A 24003-nucleotide genomic window follows, 5' to 3' on the forward strand; every position below is an offset into this window, starting at 1 on the left:
ATGCCCCGAGCCGCCCCGCTGCTCCTGCTCCTCCTGCTGGCCCTGGCGCAGCGCCGCGCCTGCCTCCCGGGGCCGGCCACCGCCGCGCCCCCCGGCGCGGACCCCTGCCTCAGCCAGCCCTGCAGAAACAACGGCACCTGCTCCCCGGGGCCGGCCCGCGGCCCCGCCGCTCCCCGCCGCCCACAGCCCCCGGCCGCCTACCGCTGCTCCTGCCCCCCGGGGGTCACCGGCGCCTCCTGCCAGGTAAGGGCTGTCCCCCCCGAGCTCCCCCGGGGGTCGCGGGGAGCCCACCGAGCCGGCCGCCGCCCTTCCCGGGGGGAGAAGCGGCCCCGGAGCGCCGGGCGGCAAATCGCGGCCCCCCCGGGCATCGCCCCGCCAAGGGGGGCCCGGTCCCGGCCGTGGGGGGGTCCCGGCACGGCCCGCTCCGGATTGCCGGAGGGCAAAGCGCCCGGGAGCTGAGACCCGAGACACCGCCACCGACGTCCTTCTGACTTGCTTGGTCATATCAGGGCTTCGTGTCATCGAAATTAATTCTCACCGTCGTGCGGAGACGTCTTCTTCTTTGCCTCTGTCAGTGAGGATGAAAAATCCCCGTTATCGTGCTCGGAAATGCCCAAGTTCATCTTCTGTATCCTCAGATGAGGAAAAGCAGGTGCAGGGACAAAGAGGTTTGGTTCCCGCATGCATGCATGGTGCCTCGGGTTACCTTGTGGCAGCAGCGTAGGAGAGGCGGTACGGGCTGCCTTCCATTTCCACGGACAATGCCTTCTGTTTTACATGGATTTGATGTAAAAGCAGATGAATTCAAGTAAAAGCAGTCAGTTTCACTATTCATTTATTTATTCACTGCTCCTTGGTTGGATAGTACCCAAACTGTGCTGCTGAACAGATGAAAGGGATAATACCTTTACTGAAGACTTAAGGTGTAGGTGAATTTGGAAGTCATTGTGAGGTAGGAGTGCTTTGCTCCGAGCTCTGTGCCGGCCTTGAAGCATCTCGGATGAGTCAGTGTAACAGGGAAAGTGAAAATATTAACGCTAATGAGATTCTGCAAAATCAGAGAGATTAAAGAGGATTAAATAGAATTCTCTCTGGCTAATTTTAGCTGTTGGTCTCTCAAGAGTTTACTACATTTCTATTGCTACAGAGAGAGGGAGAGAGCGCTGAATGTTTGCCTCTGCTTGCTGCTGTTAGACTTGGTGTCTGCGAGCCAGGACTGAAGGATTAATGACCCTTCTAAAGACTTAGTAAAATGTAACGCTTGCTGGCATCGTACCTCCTGTGAAGTGTTGTGTCTGGGGAATGGGGTTTAATTGTTTCTCTAATACAAGAGAGGCAATATTCTCACAGCAGTTACGCTTTTTATTAAGTAATAAGAGGAGGCTTTGAGTGTCATGCATTTTGTTTCTTTTTATGAAATACCGAGTAATGACCCTTGAAACAGAATCTGATAAACAAGTGAATGCCGCTTCTGGCTGTTATGTCAGCAGCTGAAGTATGGATATTAGTTAGCTGTGGAAAGTTAATATGGTTTTGAAATGCAACTTTAACTGTAGAGCAGGTGGGTGGTTTAGAATTTAAAGGGATAAAGACATTGCTTTTATCCACAGCTGAGGTTTTGCTCTTTCTATCAAAATAGGAATTAAATAAATATTGTACAAATGCATTAATTCTTGTGTTTTGCTATTGTATTATTCAGTGAAAATAAATAAGGATTGTAACCCTTAGAGGATAGGAGGAAAACTATAGGCTAAATCAGGGGGACCATGGGGATATATTTAGCCAGGTGGTTTCCAACTTACTGCTGAGGTTGTTATGGAGGTTGGGCTTGGAGAAGTGACTACCAACAGGGAAATAAGAGCAGTAATTGTTTCGCTTAAACACCCAGATCATACATGTAGAAGGTAAGTTTGAGGTTATACAGGTTGTGATGAAACTGGAGTTCTCTGGAACTACACTTGCCTAAAGGTACAGAATCACTTTTGTGGTACTTTTTGTAGCAAAGGCAATATTTCTCTCCTTCTGCTCAGATGCGTTAAGGCATGGAATGAGGGAAAAATGTTCCAAATATACCTGCAAATCAACTGGGTGCAGTGAAGTTGATAATGTAGAGGGACTGATAACAAAGTTGGAGATTGCCACAGATTGTGTTGCTGAAGTTTTTACTGTACCTGGCTTTGATGCACTTGGTGGAGCTGGTGCTGGCACAGGCAAAGTGGCAAAGAATAAAACTGTCATCACATGCATGAGATGCTTTTAGAGGTCTAGAGCTTTCCTATCACCAAGTGAAGTATTTAACTTGGACTTAATCCAGTTCTATGATCTTATGTTATAGTTGTTTCAGGAACTCATTATTTATTCAACAAAAGCTATCTCAGTATATCCATTCCATGCATTATGCATGTCTATATGTATCACGTTACTTAGGGTTTGAGTGTACTTTGCTCTGCAGACTTCAAGATTGTGTTGTTATGGATTGTTTGGCTTCACACTGTGGGACGTTGCTGTACTTTAACTCCACTTCTTTTCATGGATATGAATTTTTCCCACTTCTCTGTGCCATGTTTCTAGCTTGTATAGGGAATAAATAGAATCACTGTATCTTAAACTTTAGTCTGAGCAGAGAAATCACACACATTCTTTGTGAAGTTGTAGAAAAATCATAGTGAATTTGGGTGCCTTTCTGCAGGAATTTTAAGTTGTCCTATTCTCAGCTTTATTCTGAGAAAATTTGATGAAATAAATTGAAATAAACTGAGTGACAGATGCTGTCACTCAGTTTTGCTGACACACACCTATTTTTTTTTAACCTATGTTTTACTTTGAAAAGCAATCTTTAACCTTTATTTCTAACCACTAGTCTAATGACTACTCTGTTATTTCCAATGACATGGTATAACCTAATAAAATTATTTTCTTGTTCAGGAAGGTTTTATGTAAAAATTGTATTATCTGTGCCTTTTGAAATAATTTTAGAGACCTAAGGTACAGAATAACTAAATAAAAATGAAAAAAAAATCGTGACAGACTTGATTGTTTGCTTAAAAAATACCAAATCTGAACACAGTTAATTTCATTCAATCGTATTATGTTTATTTGCTTCAACACTAGTGCTAATTTCATTAAAAGACTATTGTGTGAAGAAACATTGATTTATTAATGATTTTTACCTACTATCATACATGCTTGGTTTGGTTTTGATTTTTGTTTCTTCCTTTTCTTTTTTTCATTTTTCCTTTTTTTTTTTTTTTTCCCCCTTTTTCTCCTTTTGTTGACAGTTTTCCCCACTGTTTATTTCTTCAGTAATTTTAATGTACTTTTAGTTACTTTATAGTTTCTGTCAGCAATTAAAGCTAGGAATCAGATAGTGTCTCTGAGCTGGTACGCACAGCTTGGAACCAGCCTTCTCGCTTGGCTGCCATCTCCAGCTCCCGGCTGTATGGTCTGCAGTGGTGGCACGACCTCCGTGTACTTCTCAGGGTGATGTGGTGGCCCCTGATGTAGCTGGTTTTTGAGTTAGTATTGAAAGTAGTATTTTAGTAGCCAAAAAATCTCATTAGTCTTGAGGAGAATTTGTTGTGTTCATTCTTATGGTTATCTTCCTGCGACTACAGTGGAAAATATTATATATAATATTTTTAAATGTAATTGTGGACAGTTTAATTCAAATGGAATTTTAGAAAGGTGAAAGCTGAGTTTAAAACTGTCAAGGAAGGAACTCATAACAACTAATGCAGATGGACTGCAGGTTATTTTTAAATTTTCTTCCCAGAGTGACTTGTTGTTGGTCATTCAGCTACATTAAAGTGAAGTGCCTTCATTTAAATATAGATTTTTTTTTTTCAAAGCACCCTGGGAAAAATGTTTCTTTTCATATTTTAGTCATCTTCTAAGTTAGCAATAATGGCAGGTTGTGCTCTTTTCCCTAAATTTTACTAGAAATAAACTTCTTACTGTTTTATTTGGATTCCAGGTACTGTGCATTTCCATTATTTCCTTGGGGAAGTTCTGTTGTGTGCTATTTTTCTTTTTCCTTGAATTTCAGCCTGATTATGTTTGCCTTCGTTCTCTCCCCCCCCCCCCCCTTTTTTTTTTTGTGCTTTTGAATACAAGGTGAATTTATTCTTGTCTTTTGATCATAGTATTTGAATACTTGTAGACTATAATACAATAACTTCAGATTTTTACTCTGTGCCCCCTACTTCTATTTTTTAAATCTCCTGTTGGGTTTTTGTTACTTTTTCTTTGAATTCGTTCCTGTTCTCAGTATACTTCTGATAATGTGCTCTTTAATGCTGAATGTAGAAATCCAAGGCTAGCAAACTGAGAAGGATTATCATTTCTTGACTCAGTGGTCTACTTCTGAGCAAGCAGTAGGACTTTCATTGGCCAGGTTATTTCGGGTTGCAGTAGTAAAGGGACATCCTTTAATCTAACTGCTAATTCACCTTCATGTCACTATCCTGATTAATTCTTCACAAGTTCCTGTTTTCTATTAAGTGCTGACATCTGTACTGAAAGGTCTCTAAGTAATCCTTCACAATGAGTTCTCTAGCATATTAAAATGCTATTACTTTTTTGTTCTCTACTCATTATTCAAGGACATATTCTTAGATTATATGGCTACTGTGATGCAAGTATTTTGCTATGTGACCACTCTGTTCTCTCTTTTATGAAATTGCGTAGCTATTAAGAGGAAATTGTATAGTTAGCAAGTGCCCTGGTGTTTTGTTGTTTTTTTTTGAATGTAGTTTAGCTGAGTTCTGAGGCACCATGTCATGTCCTGCTGACTAACTGTGCTAATGCTTGCAATGCTTTAAAGTTACCAACTTTAAATATTTGCACTGATGCATGAGAAGAGGCTCTGAGAGCTCAGTTTGCTCTCCTTGAAGAGGAAACTAAGTGACATCTCTGGCTACCTAATGGATGGTCATAGAGAAGATGGAACAAAACTTCTCTGACATGCAGCCAGTGAAAGGATGAGAGGTGGCAGACACACGTTACAGTAGGGGAAGTTTCCGTGAAATTTAAGAAAAACGTCGCAATGATGGTGATCAAACACTGGAACAGGTACTCAGAATGGTTGTGGGATCTTCATCCTTGGAGATGTGAAGGCCCTGAGTACCATGGCCTAGTGTCAGACTTGGCCTAAGCAGGGGTTGGACCCTACCGACCTAAATCCTTCCGTCATTCTGTTCTGTGATCCCATATAAACATGTGTGTATGTTTTTTTGTTACTCTTGTCCTGTTCCTGTCTCCCCCTTTCCTGGATATTCTACTAAATGATTTCTATATTATTATACGAATGCGTATTACTTACATCAAGTCTAGACTATACCTTGATGGACTTGTGTGCAGTGCAGACAGGAGTTTTAACACTGCAATATTAATATTAGATAAGACATCTGAAAAATCTTTAATATTAATTTCAAATCACTGTGTCTACAGCCACTTTAGTCACAAATTAGTATACTCATGTTTCTACCCACTTCATTTTAGCTATTTTAAAGTGTTTTCTGTAACTGTAGTAAAAATATATTTCCATTCAGAACCTTAAGCTTTTCAAATTAGCATTTTGCCTTGAAGCATATCATGTGAAAATTTGTAAGAGAACTGTAATTCAACAGTTCCTGAATCAGTTGATAAAGAATTGTGCTGTGATATTTTGCCACGGGATCTAAACAAATTATTCTAAATTTCTGTAGAATAGAACTGAAGTGATTTAATAATCCAAACTTTCTCAATCATATGTCGATTTCAATCTGTTGAAATAGTCACTTTAAATTGGTTCAAAATAGTTCCTTATAAATGCTAGTAAGGTCATTTAAGAACCAAGTAATATGTGCTTTGTAAAATTCCATCATATAAGTAAAGGTTTTAAGTGTTGGTTTTACTTATGTTTTTGTAAGTAAAGGTTGCAAAGAAACAGATCAGCTATAGAGTAATTGAATAATAGTAGAAGATATGCCATACTAGGATGCTTCAGCTTTTTCATAGATCATATTTCATTGTATTTCAGTTTCATTTCATTGCATTTCTTATTTATTTATTTATTTATTTATTTTCCTGAGAGAACTGCTTTGCAATGCTATCTGGTTAAAAACTACAATTGCTTTACCTTCTTTTGAAATACTAAAATCGATGTTACTGTTTGTATATATGTAGCTCTGGAAATTCTCTTTAATGGAGTAGACTCACAATGTATTAGGAGAATAACAGGAGAATGCCTTATCTTGAATACAAGATAAGAATGCAAGAGAAGAAATTGGATATGGACGGTGAAACACGTAAACAAGAATATTGTTCAAAATAGTGGACCTGTCTGATGATTCACTATTGCAGGAGTCAGTTAGCCTCTCCTGAAGGGCTCTTGTAGAATCATCTGCATATTGCCTTCCTGAGAAGAAGTATGAGTTTGAGGTTATTAATTTCAGAGGTGACATTTAGCAGAATTTCAGCTTCATCATGTCATTGGGAGACCAGAAATCTTAGAAGATGATGCAAGAAATTCCATTTTAATAGGCAGGCATGAGTCTGTGGAAAACAGTGCCCGCTTAACCCTAATAAGAGTTAAATTAAAGTCTTAATTGGCATGGCACTTTCTCTCATAGCTCACTCTGTTCTTATTAAATATCAAGGCCCTCATTTATTCCTAGTAACTTTTATGGCTGTGGTACTTTTGTGTTCCTATGAATCCCACACATTAACTGCATGGAAAAATTATTTTATTAGGTTTTATTTTCTGTCTTTCAATTTAATTGAATGTTATTGTTTTTTTTTTTTCTTTTTTTTTTTTTTTTTCCCCTGTTAAAAGTGATTTATTCCATTCTTCTCTCTCTGTCCCAATAATGAATATTGGATACTGCAGTTTCCTTTCTGAGCTGAGTGAATTGAGTTAATAACAATACTCCTGTTGGTTACTGCTCGATCTTAATGTGATCTGCTTTGTATAATGCTGAATCTCATTCTTTATTTATGCTGAAAGATAACCTGTTCTTTTGACTACTGCATTTGAGAGTAGTCTTCAATAACCACACCCTTCACCTCCCTGCTTTTTTTCTTGTGTTATTATTTTTCATTGATATTGGTGAATAGAACTCAATAACCTAGAAGTGTCTGATTGTGGAGCAAAGATCCCAAAACAAAAGTATCTATATTTAAAGAACATCCATGTCGACTGAAAGCACTGCGTTTGGTGAGGGTAGAGTTAACTTCATCAAAAATAACTTATTGGCATGTAGGTCAAAATCTGAAGGGAAAAGCAGTCCAGTATGTGCATTTGACATTGTAGAGCAGCGTTTATTAAGTCTTAAATTAGCTCTCTACTTTTTAAGCAAAATAATAATTTTGTTCAACTTCTCGTTTCAATATGTTTTTGTAAATTTATACACAAGTAGTGTGAATGCTGAAATATATACTGTCTGGTCAGAAACTTGTAACTCATCAATATGTGCTGTATAAAACATAATTTTGAATTGGATCATTAGGAAAACAAATCTTAAAGAACAATACAATTGTTGCAGTTTTCCAAGAGTTTTGAACAGCGGAAATGTACATAAAGATAAAAATTAAGAAAAGAAATGTTTGCTTGATAGGAAAATTAATGATTTTTTTTCTATTGGCAAGGTATAATCTCTCTTGCAGAAGCACTCTTGCACTCAAAAGCTGATTTGTAGGCTGCAGATAAGCTGTTAGAGTTCAGCAATACATATTACTGCCCTGTGTTGTTCTTCAGCTTTGCCTTGGCTTGGTTTACAGTTACACAGGTTGTATTAAGTGTTACAATTATACTGTATTATTTTTGCATTACATTCTGCTGTAAACCTGAAAAAACAAACAAACAAAAAAAAAAAAACCAACAAAACACAAACATCTCTAAACCTCCTAGGGAAAGGTTTGAAGTGAAATATCACGGGTAGGAATTGGAGTATCAGGGCTTAGTGTTTGGACTTCTCACTGCCTGTCTAGGCCATACTGGGCAAAACTCTTACTTTTTTACTTAAATTTCTCCTCTATAAATTAAGATAATTTTGGATGTTCAAATGGTTCATTTGTGAACGTGTTCAAAAGCTTTAAGAAAGTACAGTGAAAAACACTTAATTTAGTGTTTTAATACACTTATTCTGAATTACATGTCGGGGCCTATCAGACTATATTCAAGTTGTAAGGGGAAAAAAAAGCCTTATTTAAAAAAAAATCAACCATTTATATTACTTTGTCTGGCAAAGTATTCAGGCTAGCAGTCTACTGATTAATTCAGTTCTGTAATTTTCTTTCCCTCTATCAGGGGCAATAGATCAGTGATCAGTATTTCAAAGACTTCTGTAGCAAAGGTGTCTATGAACAAGGTGTTCTTGAATAAGGTAAGAATAGGATTCAATTTGACTGTGAAAGTAGGATTGTTATACTGAGTTCAGGACACTGAATTTTAATGATTTTGGGAACTTTGTTGTACTTGATGTATTAGTTACAGCAGCAACCATGTTACCAATTTGAGAAGACGTTTTTTTGAGCATGTCAATGAATAGGAGCTGTAAAAAGGGTAACCAGATACAATTCCTTTTATTTACAACAAACTTCATTTTTCAGTCCAGGTTGCCTTTACGTGATCCTTTGTACTGTACGTAATAAAGTTGAAACTTGTCAAGAAATGCACAAGACAAGGAATCATTTCAGCTAACCACACATATTCTAAACAATGATTATCTGGGAGGAAGACCTATATGTTCTTGGTTGTATGTTAATAATAATCCTTAGTGAGCATTAGTGCTCAAAATGTAAATAATTTAAAGACGTGCAGATAATGCCAAGAGAAGAGAAGCAGTTTAAGAATGCTGTTCTCTTCTAAGCTGAGTAGTACTTAATCCCTTGAAATCAACTCCAGGTGACTTCACTTACAAGATAAAGAGGGCAGAAATAGATAGGACCCAGCCAGAAGGGCAGCAAAAGTGATTAGTAGATGTGGAAGGAGTTGAATAATCTGGGAGAAACAACTCATTCACTTTCATGTTGAGAAAATCAAGAAGATTTGAATAAAAGGTATTTTTGGCCAATGCTTTAAAAAACAAACTATGGGAATTAGAAATTCTTCAGGGCATCAGCTAGTCACTGACTAACATGGCTAAAGGAAGAATATGGACAACTTTTGGTGATTTCCACACCTGGTATGTTACTCTGATCTCCCTTTCAAGTGTTTGCTAGTGGCTTTTATCATTAAGGGCAGTAGCTGTGACCTTGAATAACTATAGCAATTCCTGTATTTCTTGTTCAGTCCTAATGATTTGTGCTTAAAATTTATCGAATGTGTAAAACTTCATGCCAATTTGATTTTTATTTTTGTTACAAAGATTTTAATTTTTGTAATGGTTATGATGTATGGTTTCATCTGCCGAAGAAATAAGGTAAATTATTAAATACTATTAATCAAAAATAACTTTATAAATGAATCTCAGTAATGCCAAACCAAAATATATGGCTTAGGTTTCATATAGACTTAGCAGTCTGTTAACAACTCGTGAGAGTCTTACTTATACATGTACTTCTTTTGTAATCTATTTTTCAGGCAGGCTTAAATGAACATTAATAAATTAAAGGGGGTAAAGCTGGCCTTGTAGATATCTCAAAATTTGTGAAATAAGTACCTCCTGCGTTGAGAGACTTAATTCCATAGTTCTGTTATTATGGAGCATCAAAATACCTTTCATGTATCTGGGTCTGAGAAACTTTCTCATTTGAATATACCTTTGAATTTCAGTAAGTTGAGTTACAAGAAGATTGTTGATACAGGTAGGATCTGTAAGACCAAATACTCGATGGTCATTTTCAAGGCTACAGCATACTGCATGATGATGCCGTATATGACAATGAAAGGAAATGGTGTTGAGTCCTTGGGGAAATTAACATGCTTAATTGAGGGAGGGACAAATTAAAACTTAATTTACGTAACTGTAATAGGACTCTAATGTTAAAGTTTGGCCAGTTATTACCTCTTAAAAGGAGTAGAAAGGTACTGGGTTAAAGTTGTAGAAATGTCTGAGGGTGCAGGCTGGTAGAGAATATAAGAATGTGGAGCATTTTCTTTAAAGGGCTGCTTGAGGATTCATTTTGACATCTCTAAAAGGTGAAGTAAACTCACAGTCATTACATTTATTCCTTCTAAAGACCAAGAAAATTTAGAACTAATTATTTCAGTAACCATTGGAGCTTTGTTTTCTCTGTGCGAAGTGTACCAAAGAAATTCTCCAAGGTGAATGAAAGCTGGAGCAAGGTCAGCTCTGCCACTTGCTTACAAGGTGCTTTCCTCCCCAGTTAAACATCACCCCTTGCAACACCAAATTTTCACTCTTTTTGTAGACAAATGTGATAGATTAATGATTATAGTGGGTCTGCCTTTTCATGATCCCCTGATCAAAAACTGGGTAATTTATCACTTGAGGGTAAAGCCTGTGATTATTAAGTCCTGCTATTGGCAGCAAGGACCAAACCCATGTATGGACCAAAGCTCACTATATTTAATTTAGGGATATAGAGGGTTTTCTGTTATGGTTAAATTACTCATTAATATGTTGCACCGTTGTACATTTATATGCGATAGTCCACTGAAGGACACTCTGAAATGACACCTGTGCTAGTAAATCTTATTGTGCAAATGACATACAGGAAACTTAAGAACAGTATCACAGTTGCCTTCTGCATGATATAAATGCTTTTCACTTCGTGAAAACTACTGCAGCAGCTTCCAACTTGAGGTTTCTAGTTCTGAGGTTAGTTTTCTTTTTCAAATTGAGTTTCCAGTTCTATTTTGTATTTTCAGGTGTTCTAGGCTCCTTGCCTAGGACACGAAAGTAAACCCTGCTTGAAGGTGGGGCCTTTATTGCAAGCACCTGCTGGCTGATAGAAGTTCTTCTGCCCAGTGTCAGGAGGCTTAGGGCTCTTCTGTGATGCTGGGAAGTCTTGAAAGCTTCAAGTTATCCTGGGAGTCTTTTGGCTTTTAAACTCTTTCTGGGACTTGGAGAGCAGAGCTTCAGGGTGTTGTTTCCAGGTCTTTGAGCAGAGCACAGGCAAGGTGTCACCAGAAAGCTTCCATCAGGTTCAGGTCTGTGGTTTGGCTTCCTGAAATGAGATGCGTTGGCACAGAACACTATTCAATGAAATGGTGTTTTCTGTTGAGCACAGTGTTCAGTCAGAACTTTCTACTGAATTTAAGAAGCATGGTGCGGTGGTGTCTAGTGGGAAAAATTCTCTAATATTTCCTTGTGTGCATTTAGAAGTTGATGCTGCCATTATCTAATCTAATTTTGGAGGTGATTAGAGCATCACTTGCAGATCTTCACATAGTATTTTTCTCTAATATTTTGAAGTAGTTGATGTTCTCTGTGTTTTTCAAGGGAATTACATCCACATGTGCAGCAGTGCTCCTGAACCACCAAGCTGCCCTTGTCTTTGACCTTTGCAGTGTTTGCAACAATATAAAAATAAAAGTGTTTTCAATACTAGTTAGATGAGTAAACAGATAGAAGTGGCTATTAGAAGGCAATTTTATAAAAGGCAATTTTACTTTAAATAATTTCTATATACATTTTCCTGGTTTTATTCTATATACATTTTCCTAGTTTCATTCTACCTTGTTAAGAATGACTTCACTTCAATGCCTGGTTCTTACAAGGCCCCTAGGGCTGAAAAACCTGATGGCTTCTTTTCTTGCTTGAATGCATTGCAGTGGCATTGTGGGATTTTCATTTCAGTACCAACAATTCTTTAGGTATAAGTAGAAAGGATTGTTGGTTTGAATCTTCTGTGTATGTATAAGATGTGTATTCACATATCTTATTTCAGAGAATTTGACTGTTGGCCTTTTCTTCAGCACCTGCCTGTATTCCAGGTCTGAAAAAAAAAAAAAAAAAAAGTACTAATAATACTGTATAGTGTTCCAGGTTCCTTTATCTTACTCACACTCATGGATATAAAAAGACCAAATTTCTGTATTCCTATTATATGTTATGTACCATTGTTCAAGTGGATTCAGCAATCCAAATTATTTTTAATAGTTGTCTGTATGGCTTTCTAAATTTTACTGTCTCTTAAAACAGCCTGGGTTTATAATATAGGGTCAGACAGGTATTTAGACATCTGTCATAGGATACATGGACAAGAATAGAAATAAGAGGAATAAGGTAATAATAAGTATAAGAATTAATTTTGTCATTAGTGTATGAGTCTGAATATACAAGGAGTAGATTTGTGACTAAGATGATGCCATTTATTAACATACAGCATAAGGTATGAGGTAAGTGTTGATTCATTCAGTAGGCCATTTGGATATTCTCGTGTTACTTCCCTTTAGGATTAGGTACAGGTAGAATTAGTTGAGTCTACAGATTGTCAGTGTAAGCGTAAAGAAATGTTTTTCAAGACAAAGTTAAATGCAAAACATATAATCATTTAAATAGTTACTCTTAGCTTTTAGTTAAGAGAGGGGAAAAAAGTCATTTTTCATTGCTGATGATTCTTCAACAATAATAATAGTTAATTCTTGCTCTCTTTCTCCCCCCTCCCCCCCCCAGCAAATATGATTTCCATTTTTATAGGGAATGCCAGAGAACTAACTAGAATGATCCAGTTAGTTTTCATTAACTCTTATTATATGCATCATGTACGTTTCATAGGTAAAATGATATTGTTCAGCAATAGTAATTACAACAATGGCTTAAAACAGTTAGAAGTATTTTACTGCATTGCAGATCTGAAGAATTAAGTAAATTTTGCTACACACTTGACAAATTTATAGAATTTCCATAAGTTTGCATAACTTAACCATGCTCAATTTTAAGCAATGCAGTTATTTATTTTCACTTCAACAGACAGCATCAAGATCTTATTTCCACTTTGGCCAATAACCATGCAGAAGTTGCATACTAAGGGCACAGTGCACAGTCATCTACATCAATCTGGAAGTGGGAGTGCATTGCTTCTGCTCTTATTCCAGATGTAATGAGATGATTCTTCAGGAAAAGTTTCTCTGAAATACAGTTTTGTATTTTTATTCCAGGGTACATTCTGTACTATTCTTCTCTGTAAATCTCTTGAGGGGTTCAACAGCTCTTCCTAATTTATTTTCATCTACGTATTTACTTAGTATGCATTCAACTCCTGTGTCCAGTATTTTTAGAAAAACACTGAAGAGAACTGGCTCTAAAGTGGAGCCCTGGTGAACCTCACTAGTAGCTGGCTGCCAGCTTGATGTAACCCCACTTACTATCACCCTTTGAGTACAGTTTTTCAGCCAGTTGTTTGCTCATCATATTACGTACTTCATGGACTCCTTCCTGATCTGTTAACGTTTGCTTTTTAATCCAAAGGTTTGGAAACTTCATTTTGTAAAGCTTGACTTTTAGTCTGGCCTTAGGAAGTTTCTCGAAAGATTCTTCACCACCAGAAGTTTTTTTTTTTTTTTTTTTTTTTTTTTTTTTTTATATATCTATAGTGTTGAGAAAAAATGTATTCATGCTTCATTCTGCACACTTCCAAATATTATGAAGAAAAGGAGATCTTCAGACCACAAAGTGGTCTATGTAATTTTAATTTCAAAGAGTACAAACTTTCTGGTACAGTCTCACAATCTGGTGACCCTTCACAGGTAAAGGAGGTGCACTGCAGATCTGGTAATTACTGTGGCTTCTTTCTTCAGTCTGACACTAATTTACTTTCATTATAGCCCATTTCACATTTTCCTATAAGTTTTTTAGTATGTGATCAAACAACCTACTGGATTTTGGTCCTGTATTTAGTTATGGCAAGGTCTTAATTTGATCCTTCTTTTATTTTTACTTTTCCTACTTTGCCTTGTCACAGGATGCTATTCTAGTAAATTGTTCATCTAATTTATTTTAATTTCTGGGGATTTGTTCTGTGTCACTGGAAGTGTTCCCCCGTGTAGACTAAACTGAAATGCTCAGTAAACTCTTCCCATTATAATGAAACATTTCCCCTCTATAGTAAGTAGCAAGTGCACTAAATGCACGTTTCATTTTTAATGATATTGCAGGTTTTATTTGTGCACCTGTAACAATGCTAAGGGCCTGCCTTCTTCTACAGGTTAATTTGGTTGACCTTCTCACTTGTATGTGTTTTTTGGGAAAGGAAGTGTATATAAGTGCACGGCTGAAACAAGTGGAACAGCTACAGCAAAAATCTTTCTTCTGCTCATAGACTACTTTCCATTGCCTTTGTTATTGGGGAAATAGAATACTCCACATGGAAGAAAGTCCCACGGTACTGATGAGGGTCATGTGGAGTCACCTACATTTGTCTATGTAGAGCTGAGCTTTATTTAGAAGGGCTAATGCTGATCAGGAGCTAACAAAGCTCCTGACTCCCTGCCAACTCTATGCACAATTACTCTGGTCCCTGGAGTGTGGTGCTGAGGCACTGCAGCTGACTGGTAATGCAGCATCCTGCCAGAATTAACCCTGCTGAGCCAGCTCCAGTGTTTTCCCCTTCCATGGTCTGGTTCATTTCCACACTGAAAAATCTGCTAGCAAGCAAAAATTGAATGGAGCCATAAAATTGTCCACACAAAATTCCTCCTGTAATGTACGAATATGGTCTAGTTCTAATGCTATGTCCTAGGAGATTTCATAGTGTGCTCCTTACTAATTACGGTAACCTACAGATGCAGAAATATTTTTCTGTTCATTGCTCCTTGGCTGCCAGGTCGACTCATGATAGAGTTTGATTCACCTCCAGCTTTCTCCCAGCTGATTGCCTACTAATTGCAAAAGTCAATATTTTAATGTCAGCAAATCACTTTTTTTTTTTTTTTTTTTTTGGACTTGGTTAAAGTCAAGAAGTCTTCCTTGTGAGTTGGCTTTTGCAAATAAGTTTTGGAAGTAAACTCATTGTTTCTGAGGAATCCATATTTGTCTGTTTCTTCTCCCCTCCCTGGATATTATACCACCAATGACTTCTGTAAGTGCCGCACAGAATGAGCCTTCTCTGGGAGAACCACCTTACAGTTCACGTGCTTATCACCTGGAAAGAAGCCAGTCTTGGAGTGCAACTGCTTGAACAGGTTTTCTGTTTGTAGATTAGAGGCAGAGTGTTCATGGAAAAGGTAGATTTTGCTCAATTCATTGTTCAGTTTATCTTGACCCATAATTAAACTCTGTTTCTTAGGAATTCAAAATCTTATTCCTATAAGATATATATTCCTATATATAAGATCTTATATACCTTATAGGAATATAAGATATATATAAACGTCCTATTTTGTTCATCAACTTTTCCTTTTGTCTGTATATGTAATTCTGAAAAACAATTTTTTCTTTTGCTGTTAGGAATAGATGCACATGGTAATAGAAAGTGTCAAAAACAATTGGATTCCTCTAAAGAAAGATTAAAACATTAAAAAAAATGGACATTGTATATTCTTGTTATACACCAATGGTCTTTGGACAAATTGTTGGTACTGGCTTAACTGAATAAAAAAGTCAGCTAAGAATTCAGCCGTTATTATTATTTTTATTTTTAGGAAAGAAATAAACTTCTCCCACAGAATAAATTACATCTGAGAAAGTTATTTTAAAAGTTCTGATTATATTGCCATCTGTATGCTAACTGTCCTTGTAGTCTTAAAATATAATTGAAAATATTGATTTCATTTTGGTAGTCCTCAAGTATAAATGTGTTGCCTTTCAATAGGTGAATGTTAAACCCTTTGAGCAAATGAATGTTGAAAACTAAGTTTTACGTGCCTTCTTTATTTCAGAAGACAGACTGCATGATTTTATATTGCATGAGCTTAGTTGAGAATCATTGTTTTATATCACTAGATTTCCTTGGCTTCTTAATGAATGGAAAGTAATCAGCATCTCTGGGTCTTAATTGTTGAAATTGTCCGAGTATTACCCAAAGCACATGCAAAGCATTTAAACGATAGTGTAAAGTTGGTACAGCTGCGTTGCAAGTTCCTGGGGAGAAACTAAAATTGTAAAATCGAATAATAGGGAACCTGTAATAGAAAGACCTAATAATGTGGAACAATTCTTTACAAGGAGGGATTTCCACACCGTGCAAGGATTTTTGGATGTTGCATAAGATGGCTGCTAAAAACTAATTATGTACTGTGAGTCTTTTTGTAGACTCCCCTTTATTACAAATTTTACTTAGGCTGTGGTCCTTGATGAGGAGGATATGGCAGGAGGACCAATCCTACCTGAGCTCTCTGAAATAAAGCTGTTAGCAGCTTGCTTAGCAGCAGACCCTTCATTGATTCAACAGCACATTAATTTCCATGCTTGAATCTGTCACCTATCAGCAAAGATGATCCGTGACAAAAATGCCACTGATAATGGTTGGAAAATGAATGCTTCCCATGAGAGATTTCTGGCAGGGGAAGTGCTCATGATACTGCAGCTTTGAGCGTGCTGGTGTCTGTCAGGCTGCCCCATCCTGCTCTCCTTGTCCTTCAGCCTGGCCAAGGCTGCTTATTGCCACGGGATGAAGTTCTCCATCCTCTCCAGGGGACAGGAGGTCAGCAGGGGTGAGGGTACCTTGTTGGTCATGACAAAGCAGCGAGCATCAAAACATTTCAGCCCAGGGCGCTCAGTCATCACTAGATGCTTTCTTGTCATATTGCAATGCTGTCTGCACCCTGTTTCTCCAGTCTCCTGAAATATCCTTACCACATTATTTGCACTTATTGTGGGGATGGGCTCAATTAGTAAAGGAAATATCATGTGACCTTTTACGTTAAAATAAAATGGAAAAGGTCTATGAAACAAAGAAATTTGGAGCCAGAAGTCTTCTAACTTGTCTATAAGTAAGAGGAAACATTTTTATTATTATTTTTTTTTTTTTTTGCCAAATTTCTTTAATCTGGGATTGTAAAAACAGTAACAATAGGGCATTCTGTTATTGCTGCGTGCAAGGGGAGAAATGATTTTTATTCAGCTTACTTTTATGAAATGAAACAAATAGTTCTGGCAAATGGACACTAGAGTCTGCTTTGGGCTAGAATGCTACTTCAGCTGTCCAGCTTCATTGTTATATTGTCTGACTTCTGTGGTCCCACTAAGAGTACGAGATATTTTACTGGGTTGCACAATTTCAGATAATAGTATTAGTCTGAGAATACCATCAACCATGCCAGACTATAGTGTTCTTTACCAATAAAATGACTTTCCAAGCTTGCACATTCCTTGTGTGTGCCTAGGATTGTCCAGATGCAGCTATGTCAGTGAATTGGTTCATTAATGTTGTAAAAAAACCCCAGCTTATTTCTTAGACGCTTTTAAAAATATGAAATCTTTGGAGTTCTATCCTAGCCAAAAGTACAAATTTAGGATTGCTTTTGTCATGAAACATGCAGTTCTTGAAATTGTGTGATTTTTTTTCCTTTTTTTTTTTTTTTTCTTTTCTTTTTGGAACTGCAGAAAACCCGGTCTTTTTGATTCAAAACATACGGTTAATATTTTTTGAGTTCTAAAATGTGCTTTTCTATCTTGATGTCTAATAAGGATTTCAACATTTGCCTCATTGGCAAATTATTATTTACTTTTTGCCTCCACTAAGAGCATATATGTAACTGTGCTCTACACTATCTTAAAAAAAAATAATAATAAAAAAATAAAATCATTTGTATCTTGCCTATCTTCTGACACTTATTCTGTGGCCCATTGTTTTTTGTTCATCTGACAGATACGTACTTCTTAGTCTTTTGTCTGGAGTGCTGGGCTGTTACTTTTTTGAACTCTACTCCTTGATTACCTATAAGGCATGCTGAAGGGATAGGATAGACAGTTTGAGCAAAGAAGTTAGTCTTAATGATAAGTAATATTAACAACTAATAAGTAATGTACAAAATGAGAAATGAAGGGTGAGGGTGGGAAGAAACTGTTACTTCTGCTTATAGTTTCCAGATATTATAAATAACGTGAATTATAGCTGTCTACTCTTTTGAGCCAGTGTGGTGTCATGGAATAATGTCACTTTTAGCATCTTCTACATTACGTGGTTTTTAAGATTCCACTTGTTCCATAACAGTGGTGGCATTTGGTGGTATCTCCTAATAAGTCTCAATTTATTTCTGGATTTGCTTATTGTCATTAATAATACTTAAACTCACTCCATGATAAGTAGAAAAAAATGCTAAGAAACATTCCTTGGTTAGTATTAATGACGGAATTTCTGTTGATTGTAAAAATAAATGTTAGTGCTCTTCCTGTCCCAGAATTATTTAACTCTATGGTTTTTTATGTTTGTTTGATTTTTAACTGCATACTTCCTCAGTATTTGAGGTAGTAAGCCTCCCAGTTTTATTGCAGTTCTGGCTGACTATCGCTGTTATCGATTGCTTCAGGCTTCTAGTAACAATGTGCTATTTTTTCATTTATCTCTTTGCTTTCTGCTTTTGAATAGTTAGGCACAGCATTAAATTTTAATGTTCCGTAATAGCATGACAAGTTTGACAAGCACAGTGGTTAATGAAATCACAACAAATATTTTCAATAACTTTTCAAGAAGGTATTTATTTACATATGATTTGAGATCTTGCCAGTTCACATTAGGTCTGATTTTGGCATCATATTTCTAAATAAAAATGGAAAAATTGAAAGTTTATGAAGGTGCCTGTATAAACTATATAACAATTTCTGGAACAATTTCAACGCTTTTTGGTTTAACTAAAAAAGTAAATCGCCCTACACAGAACATTCAATAGATAATGAATTCACAATTATACATAGTAACATGAATAGACATGGAGAGGTCTGGCATTATGCAGAAATTGAATCCAAATGTATCAGTGACCACTAGCACACACTCTGTTTAGTAAAATGTAAATAGTTACCCTTAATTATTTGTAGCTAAAGAAACGAAAAAGAATTTGTCTAGTTTTTATCAATGTGCTTGAGAGCTCATTATTGAAAAGAAACTTTGTCTGACTAAAATACTGCCTGTTAGATGATTTTTTTTTCTTCTTACATAATACTTTAGTACCAGAGAGTATTGTTTCACATTGAAATCTGGATAATTTCAATGGCATGCATTTTTTTCATACTTGTGAAAAAGAATGTACGTGTATTTTTCTTGTTTTAAGAGCTGTTGAACAGAAAAAAGTTGTGCTGTAGTGAAAACAGAAATAATTTTATTGACATAATGCAAATGGGAAAATTCATACTCACTTCTTATTCCTTTTATTCCTTTATTTGACCATCATATAGGTTTATATTTTGGGAGAATACATAATAAATTACATAAAACATTTGAATATTTTTTTTCAGTCTTTTTTGGGTCTTTTTATAGGAGAAACTGATGGGATGCTAATTTTAATAAAGGATTTAAAAAGACAGCCTTCTATGTTGCTTTGTGTGCTAGAAGGGGTAAAAGCGAGTGTATGAAGATATTTCTCACACGTTTTTCTTCTGTAAGTCATACTATTCCAATAAGAAACTAAAAACACTTTCAGCCAGTGAATTGATATTGTGGAGGGGACCAGGAACATGAAGTAGTATCCTGATTTCAACTCAGACACATGACACTGAAAAGACATCTCATGTTTAATGGGTAAACCTTGTACAACAAGCCTCCAAATAACGTACTATTATTGGGTTGGTGAAAACTTAATTTAGAATATTAATCTAATAAACACTGTGAAGACTAATAATATTAAATGTTTGGATAAGAGTACATAATCTTGTTTTATGTTATCATAATAAATCTATTTTCATTTTTGTTTCAGAAAGTGTATGCATATTTTAATATATTTTAAAAATAATGTAGTAGTGTCTTGTAACATAGCGTGTTTTCTGAAAAACCAAGTTCCTCCCGTGGGGGAAAAGTTAAAGAGAAATTTCTGAAGCTGGTAAGTGCACAACCAAAGGCTGTTAAATACAATGTAGTCTTGCTCATGCTCACAGAGCATGCAGAGTCTATTAGGAAAAGTGTGTCTTCAGTTACCTCTTCTATCAGACTATCAGGATTTGATTTCTCCCAGACGTATTGGTTCATATATCAGGATCTAACTAATTAACAGAATGGTCTAAAACTGGAAAAGCAAACTCTCAGAGTAATATTAATCAACCTTGGGTAACGTTGGCTGGAGCTGTGGTTGTTATCATGTATAGTTGGAGAGCAGCAAACACTGAAATATAGGTCTCTCTATAGAAACAACTAAATGTGACAGCAAAACTTCTGGACTTTTTTTCTTTCCCCCCCCCCTCCGCAGCATGCATTAGTATTCATCTCTATCTCTTTCACTTTCCATCAGCTAGCTGTTCATTCTGGACAACAATTTAAGGGTTGAACACTATTTAATATAAACAGAGAAATAATTTTAGTCAGGTAAACTATTAGCTGTAAAAAGTATGCTTTAACTGCTTTGTTACTTTTCCACTTCAGGCTGTAGGCTGTGTGATTCTGGTTTCAAAATATGATGTTTTCCTCTGCAGGTTTTTCATAGGCTATCTGAGGTAATTCTTGAGGCATTTGAGCTCCAAATATAGCATGGCCACAATAGAATTCCAAATGAAAGCTTCAAGTCTGTTCCTGCATGTTTTATTTAACAGCTTTTCAATTTAGGGTCACATGTTTTGGATTCCAGCTAGTTAAATTTTTAGCAGACTTTAAGGACAACATGAGTTACTACGCTCTTGCATCTAGGCTCTACGTAGATAGTCTCATGTGCAGTAGCTGAAAAGTGAAGTGTAACTTTTCCGAAGCCACCTCAGATAAAACTTTTGAGTTATTTAACTGCTTCTCCTGGATGTAGACTCCTTGCTAGATAACAGCAATCAGCAAAGGAAAGTATATCCTTCTTGGGCACATAATTTTAAGCAGAGTGTATAAAATATTCTCTAAAATGCTTATGCTTATGTTGAGAGGTGTTCAAGCTGATTATCTTCTGGAGAGACGGGGTTTGCAGAGCCGTCAAATTTGGGTCACTTTAAGCCTGCTGCAAAAACCTCCCAAAATAAGAACATGAATTTGCAGCACTGATATCAACCAAGACCACCACCTGGTGCTCTCCTGCTGTAGTAAAGTGTGTGTCATTATAGCATCTAGAAAATAAGCCATGAATGAGGAACCTGCAGTACTTGTACAAACAAAGATGGAACGAATGACTCCTGTGTGAGAAATATTCCAGTTTGTCACAAATGAAAATGGATGGCTTGACATGGAGACTGATTAGTGTTTGCTCCATGACTGGTTTATCATCACAGTGTTGAAAAACATACGACATAGAGTTGAAGCATACAGCTTTCAACATACACTTGAAAGCTTGGTTAATAGGACACAAAACCAAAATATTTTGCTTTCTACTATCTACTGAAGGTACTAGGAAAGCTGCCTGACTCCAGTCTAATAACCTCCTTGATCTGTGTGCCTACTGCCTTGAATCTGCCCAATAATAAAAGCAGAGGACTTTGAAGGTGAAAGTTTTCTTTACTAGGATTATGTACAATTCTCATGTGATGACAATAGCACAGCCTTACAGACGCAGTTTACGTTGTGTCCTATCATACTTCTATGTCCTTACACAAAGAGTATCAGTTCAACCAAACCAATTTCAGTTAACATGGTGTGATTTCTGTGTGTGGCCATCAACCAGATTCTGTGGTGAGTGCATGCATTCTGCAAGGCTGTGCCTGCCAGTGACTCATGTTTTCTGTTTAAATGCTGTTTTCTGGTTCATGTATTCTTCTTGAGTTCTCAGAGTTGAAGTTGCTATTTCTGGTGTTGCTAAAATACTAACAGAAGCTTACCTTTATTCCTTTCTGTCTGACATGTGCTAACCCAGCCGGATGCAGTAGCACTTTGCATGTGCTTTATCTGCATTTTTACCACTTTACTGAAGTAAAACAAGACCTGGTTGCCAGATTTATCACACATCTTAATTCAGACAATAAATTTTTACAGACTCTAGAATTTTTCCTAAGAAAAGTACCAAGGGTTACAGGGTCCCAAACTACTTGCTTACTTTGCACTCTTCCAAAGGCTAACAGTCTGACTTGCAGTTTATCACTAAAATGCAAGGCTAAACGTGGGAGTGTGTGTTAAGAAAACATGGGGTGAAGGAGGCTTTCCACTGTCAGTCAGCACTATTTTCTACTTGTTTTCTGTGTTGGTGAGGTTTCGGGTCCATGCTTACACACACAGAGCAGTATGTTAGATTAGTTGCATTAATGAGTTAGTTATTAAAACTGTAGGGTTAGGGTTAGTTATTAAAAAATTCAATTTCTTCCCAGATGTTCTGCACGTTTATCTACAGTATATTTGTTTAATTACATGGAATACTACCTTAGCATCTCACTTTGTACTTTGAGTTTATGTTGTGAAGATCTATTTCAGATTGGGAAGGGAAAAGACTGTTGATACCCAGTGAAGAAAGCATTTTGTAGGTTACTGTGTGTCCCCAGAGCATCCTAGGCTTCAGTTAGAGTCCAGTTTCTTATTCAGAATACTTACCCAACTCAGCTTGTAACATGTGAACTGACATTATAGTGACAGAGCCCTGAACTCGTTGCCAAAATATGACCTTTATAAGTCTTTACTGTAGACTTTCTATTTTTATTTAAAGATTTTTATTGTTGCTGTTCATGTTTTTCCTTCCAAGTACCTGTCCCACTGTGAATGGATAACCTCTCTCATTTCATTATTCACCTCATTGCTTCTTTCAGTACTTATCGTCAAAAGACTCTTTTTGGAAGCATCTTAAAATCTTGCTTCAGTTAAAATATCTAACATATTTAAAAACATCAACAGTCTTTTTCTTCCCTACATTTACAAAGTGTAGGGACATGACTGCTTTGGTTAGTTATGGCAATTCATAGCTATGTAAAGTCTATGGGGACACAAAAGTACAAAAACAAATTACACAGCCTTGGAATATGACAAGACAGACATTTCTATTGTAGCAAGGTAAGCTTTTAAAAACAAACAAACAAAAAACAGCAAAATAATCAGGACCCCTTTAATTGTTTCAGAGGTAAAATAAAATAAAATAAAATAAAAATACTATTAGTTTGGTAAATGCTTAAACTTTTCAACTATTTTAGGGAAATTCTTTAAACACCTTAAGCTTTTATAAATTACAGAAAATAATCTGTTTTTAATGGGTACAGCTGTGGCTTGTGAGATTCTTTTCTTATTGCTTTTATCTCATGTTTTTTACTCTCATAAACCTTTGGTGAAAATATTTCATGGTTTTGGATCATGACATCATCTTTGTTTTAGCCACTGCTCTTGAGCAAATGTATGTCCTTTCTGGAAAGTACAGCACTCCTAGCACACTACTGTAATGTGAAACATAGTTTTTCTGCTTTGGAAGAAAGAAATAGTTCAATAAAAATTACTTATGATTTTTGTTCCATTACTGAAAAAGAGTTGAGATCTTCAAAAATGTGCTATTAACACAAGAAAATGGGAGAGAAAATTATTAAAATTACTGAAATATGGTAGAAAAAATAAAATTATTTTTCAAATACAAATACAACTACAGGAATATGACTTGTACAGTAGGAATCAATCTACATGCTGTCAGTAAGGGAGCTCTTCTGGAAAACAATGCATAGTTAGGAGCAGTGGTCTGAACTTACAGCATCTGCCCCTTCTGTTGTCTTATATTCACTTCCCACTTTCAGATAAAAGATGAGGAACCCCAAAAGAATCACTTGTAGTCACTATTGTTAACCTTGAGCTGTTGCATCTTCAGGTTTCTGCATGGGAACCTAATGAACTGCATGCAAACTGCAGTATTGTTCACTAAATTTTAGGAGTGTTCATTTCTTATGATAAACATGCATATTTATGATAAGTAGTTCCTGTTTATAATACCTAAGTGTCATCCTCAATGTGATGATATGAAGCAACATAGAAATCAGCAGTTCATATTCTGAAAACACAAAAATACACTTGAGAAGTCTTCTGCTGAATATGATTTAGGAAGAGTAGTCTGGAATAAAATTGCTGCTGAACTCAGTGGAATTGGATCACATACCCAGGAAG

The 24003-nt window shown here is 36.5% G+C and overlaps 1 protein-coding gene across 1 annotated transcript in view; it reads left to right on the plus strand.

The window, feature by feature from the left end:
* Positions 1 to 24003, plus strand: part of DNER (delta/notch like EGF repeat containing) — a gene marked incomplete at both ends in the record, with an annotated part of 118909 nt that continues 94906 nt past the window's right edge. Inside the window, one exon of the mRNA XM_084291907.1 lies at positions 1 to 243. Coding sequence (XP_084148033.1) covers positions 1 to 243 — 243 coding nt within the window. The remainder of the gene's footprint in view (positions 244 to 24003) is intronic.

This window comes from Netta rufina (assembly GCF_964035555.1).
Source record: "Netta rufina genome assembly, chromosome: 9".
Classification (NCBI taxonomy): domain Eukaryota; kingdom Metazoa; phylum Chordata; class Aves; order Anseriformes; family Anatidae; genus Netta; species Netta rufina.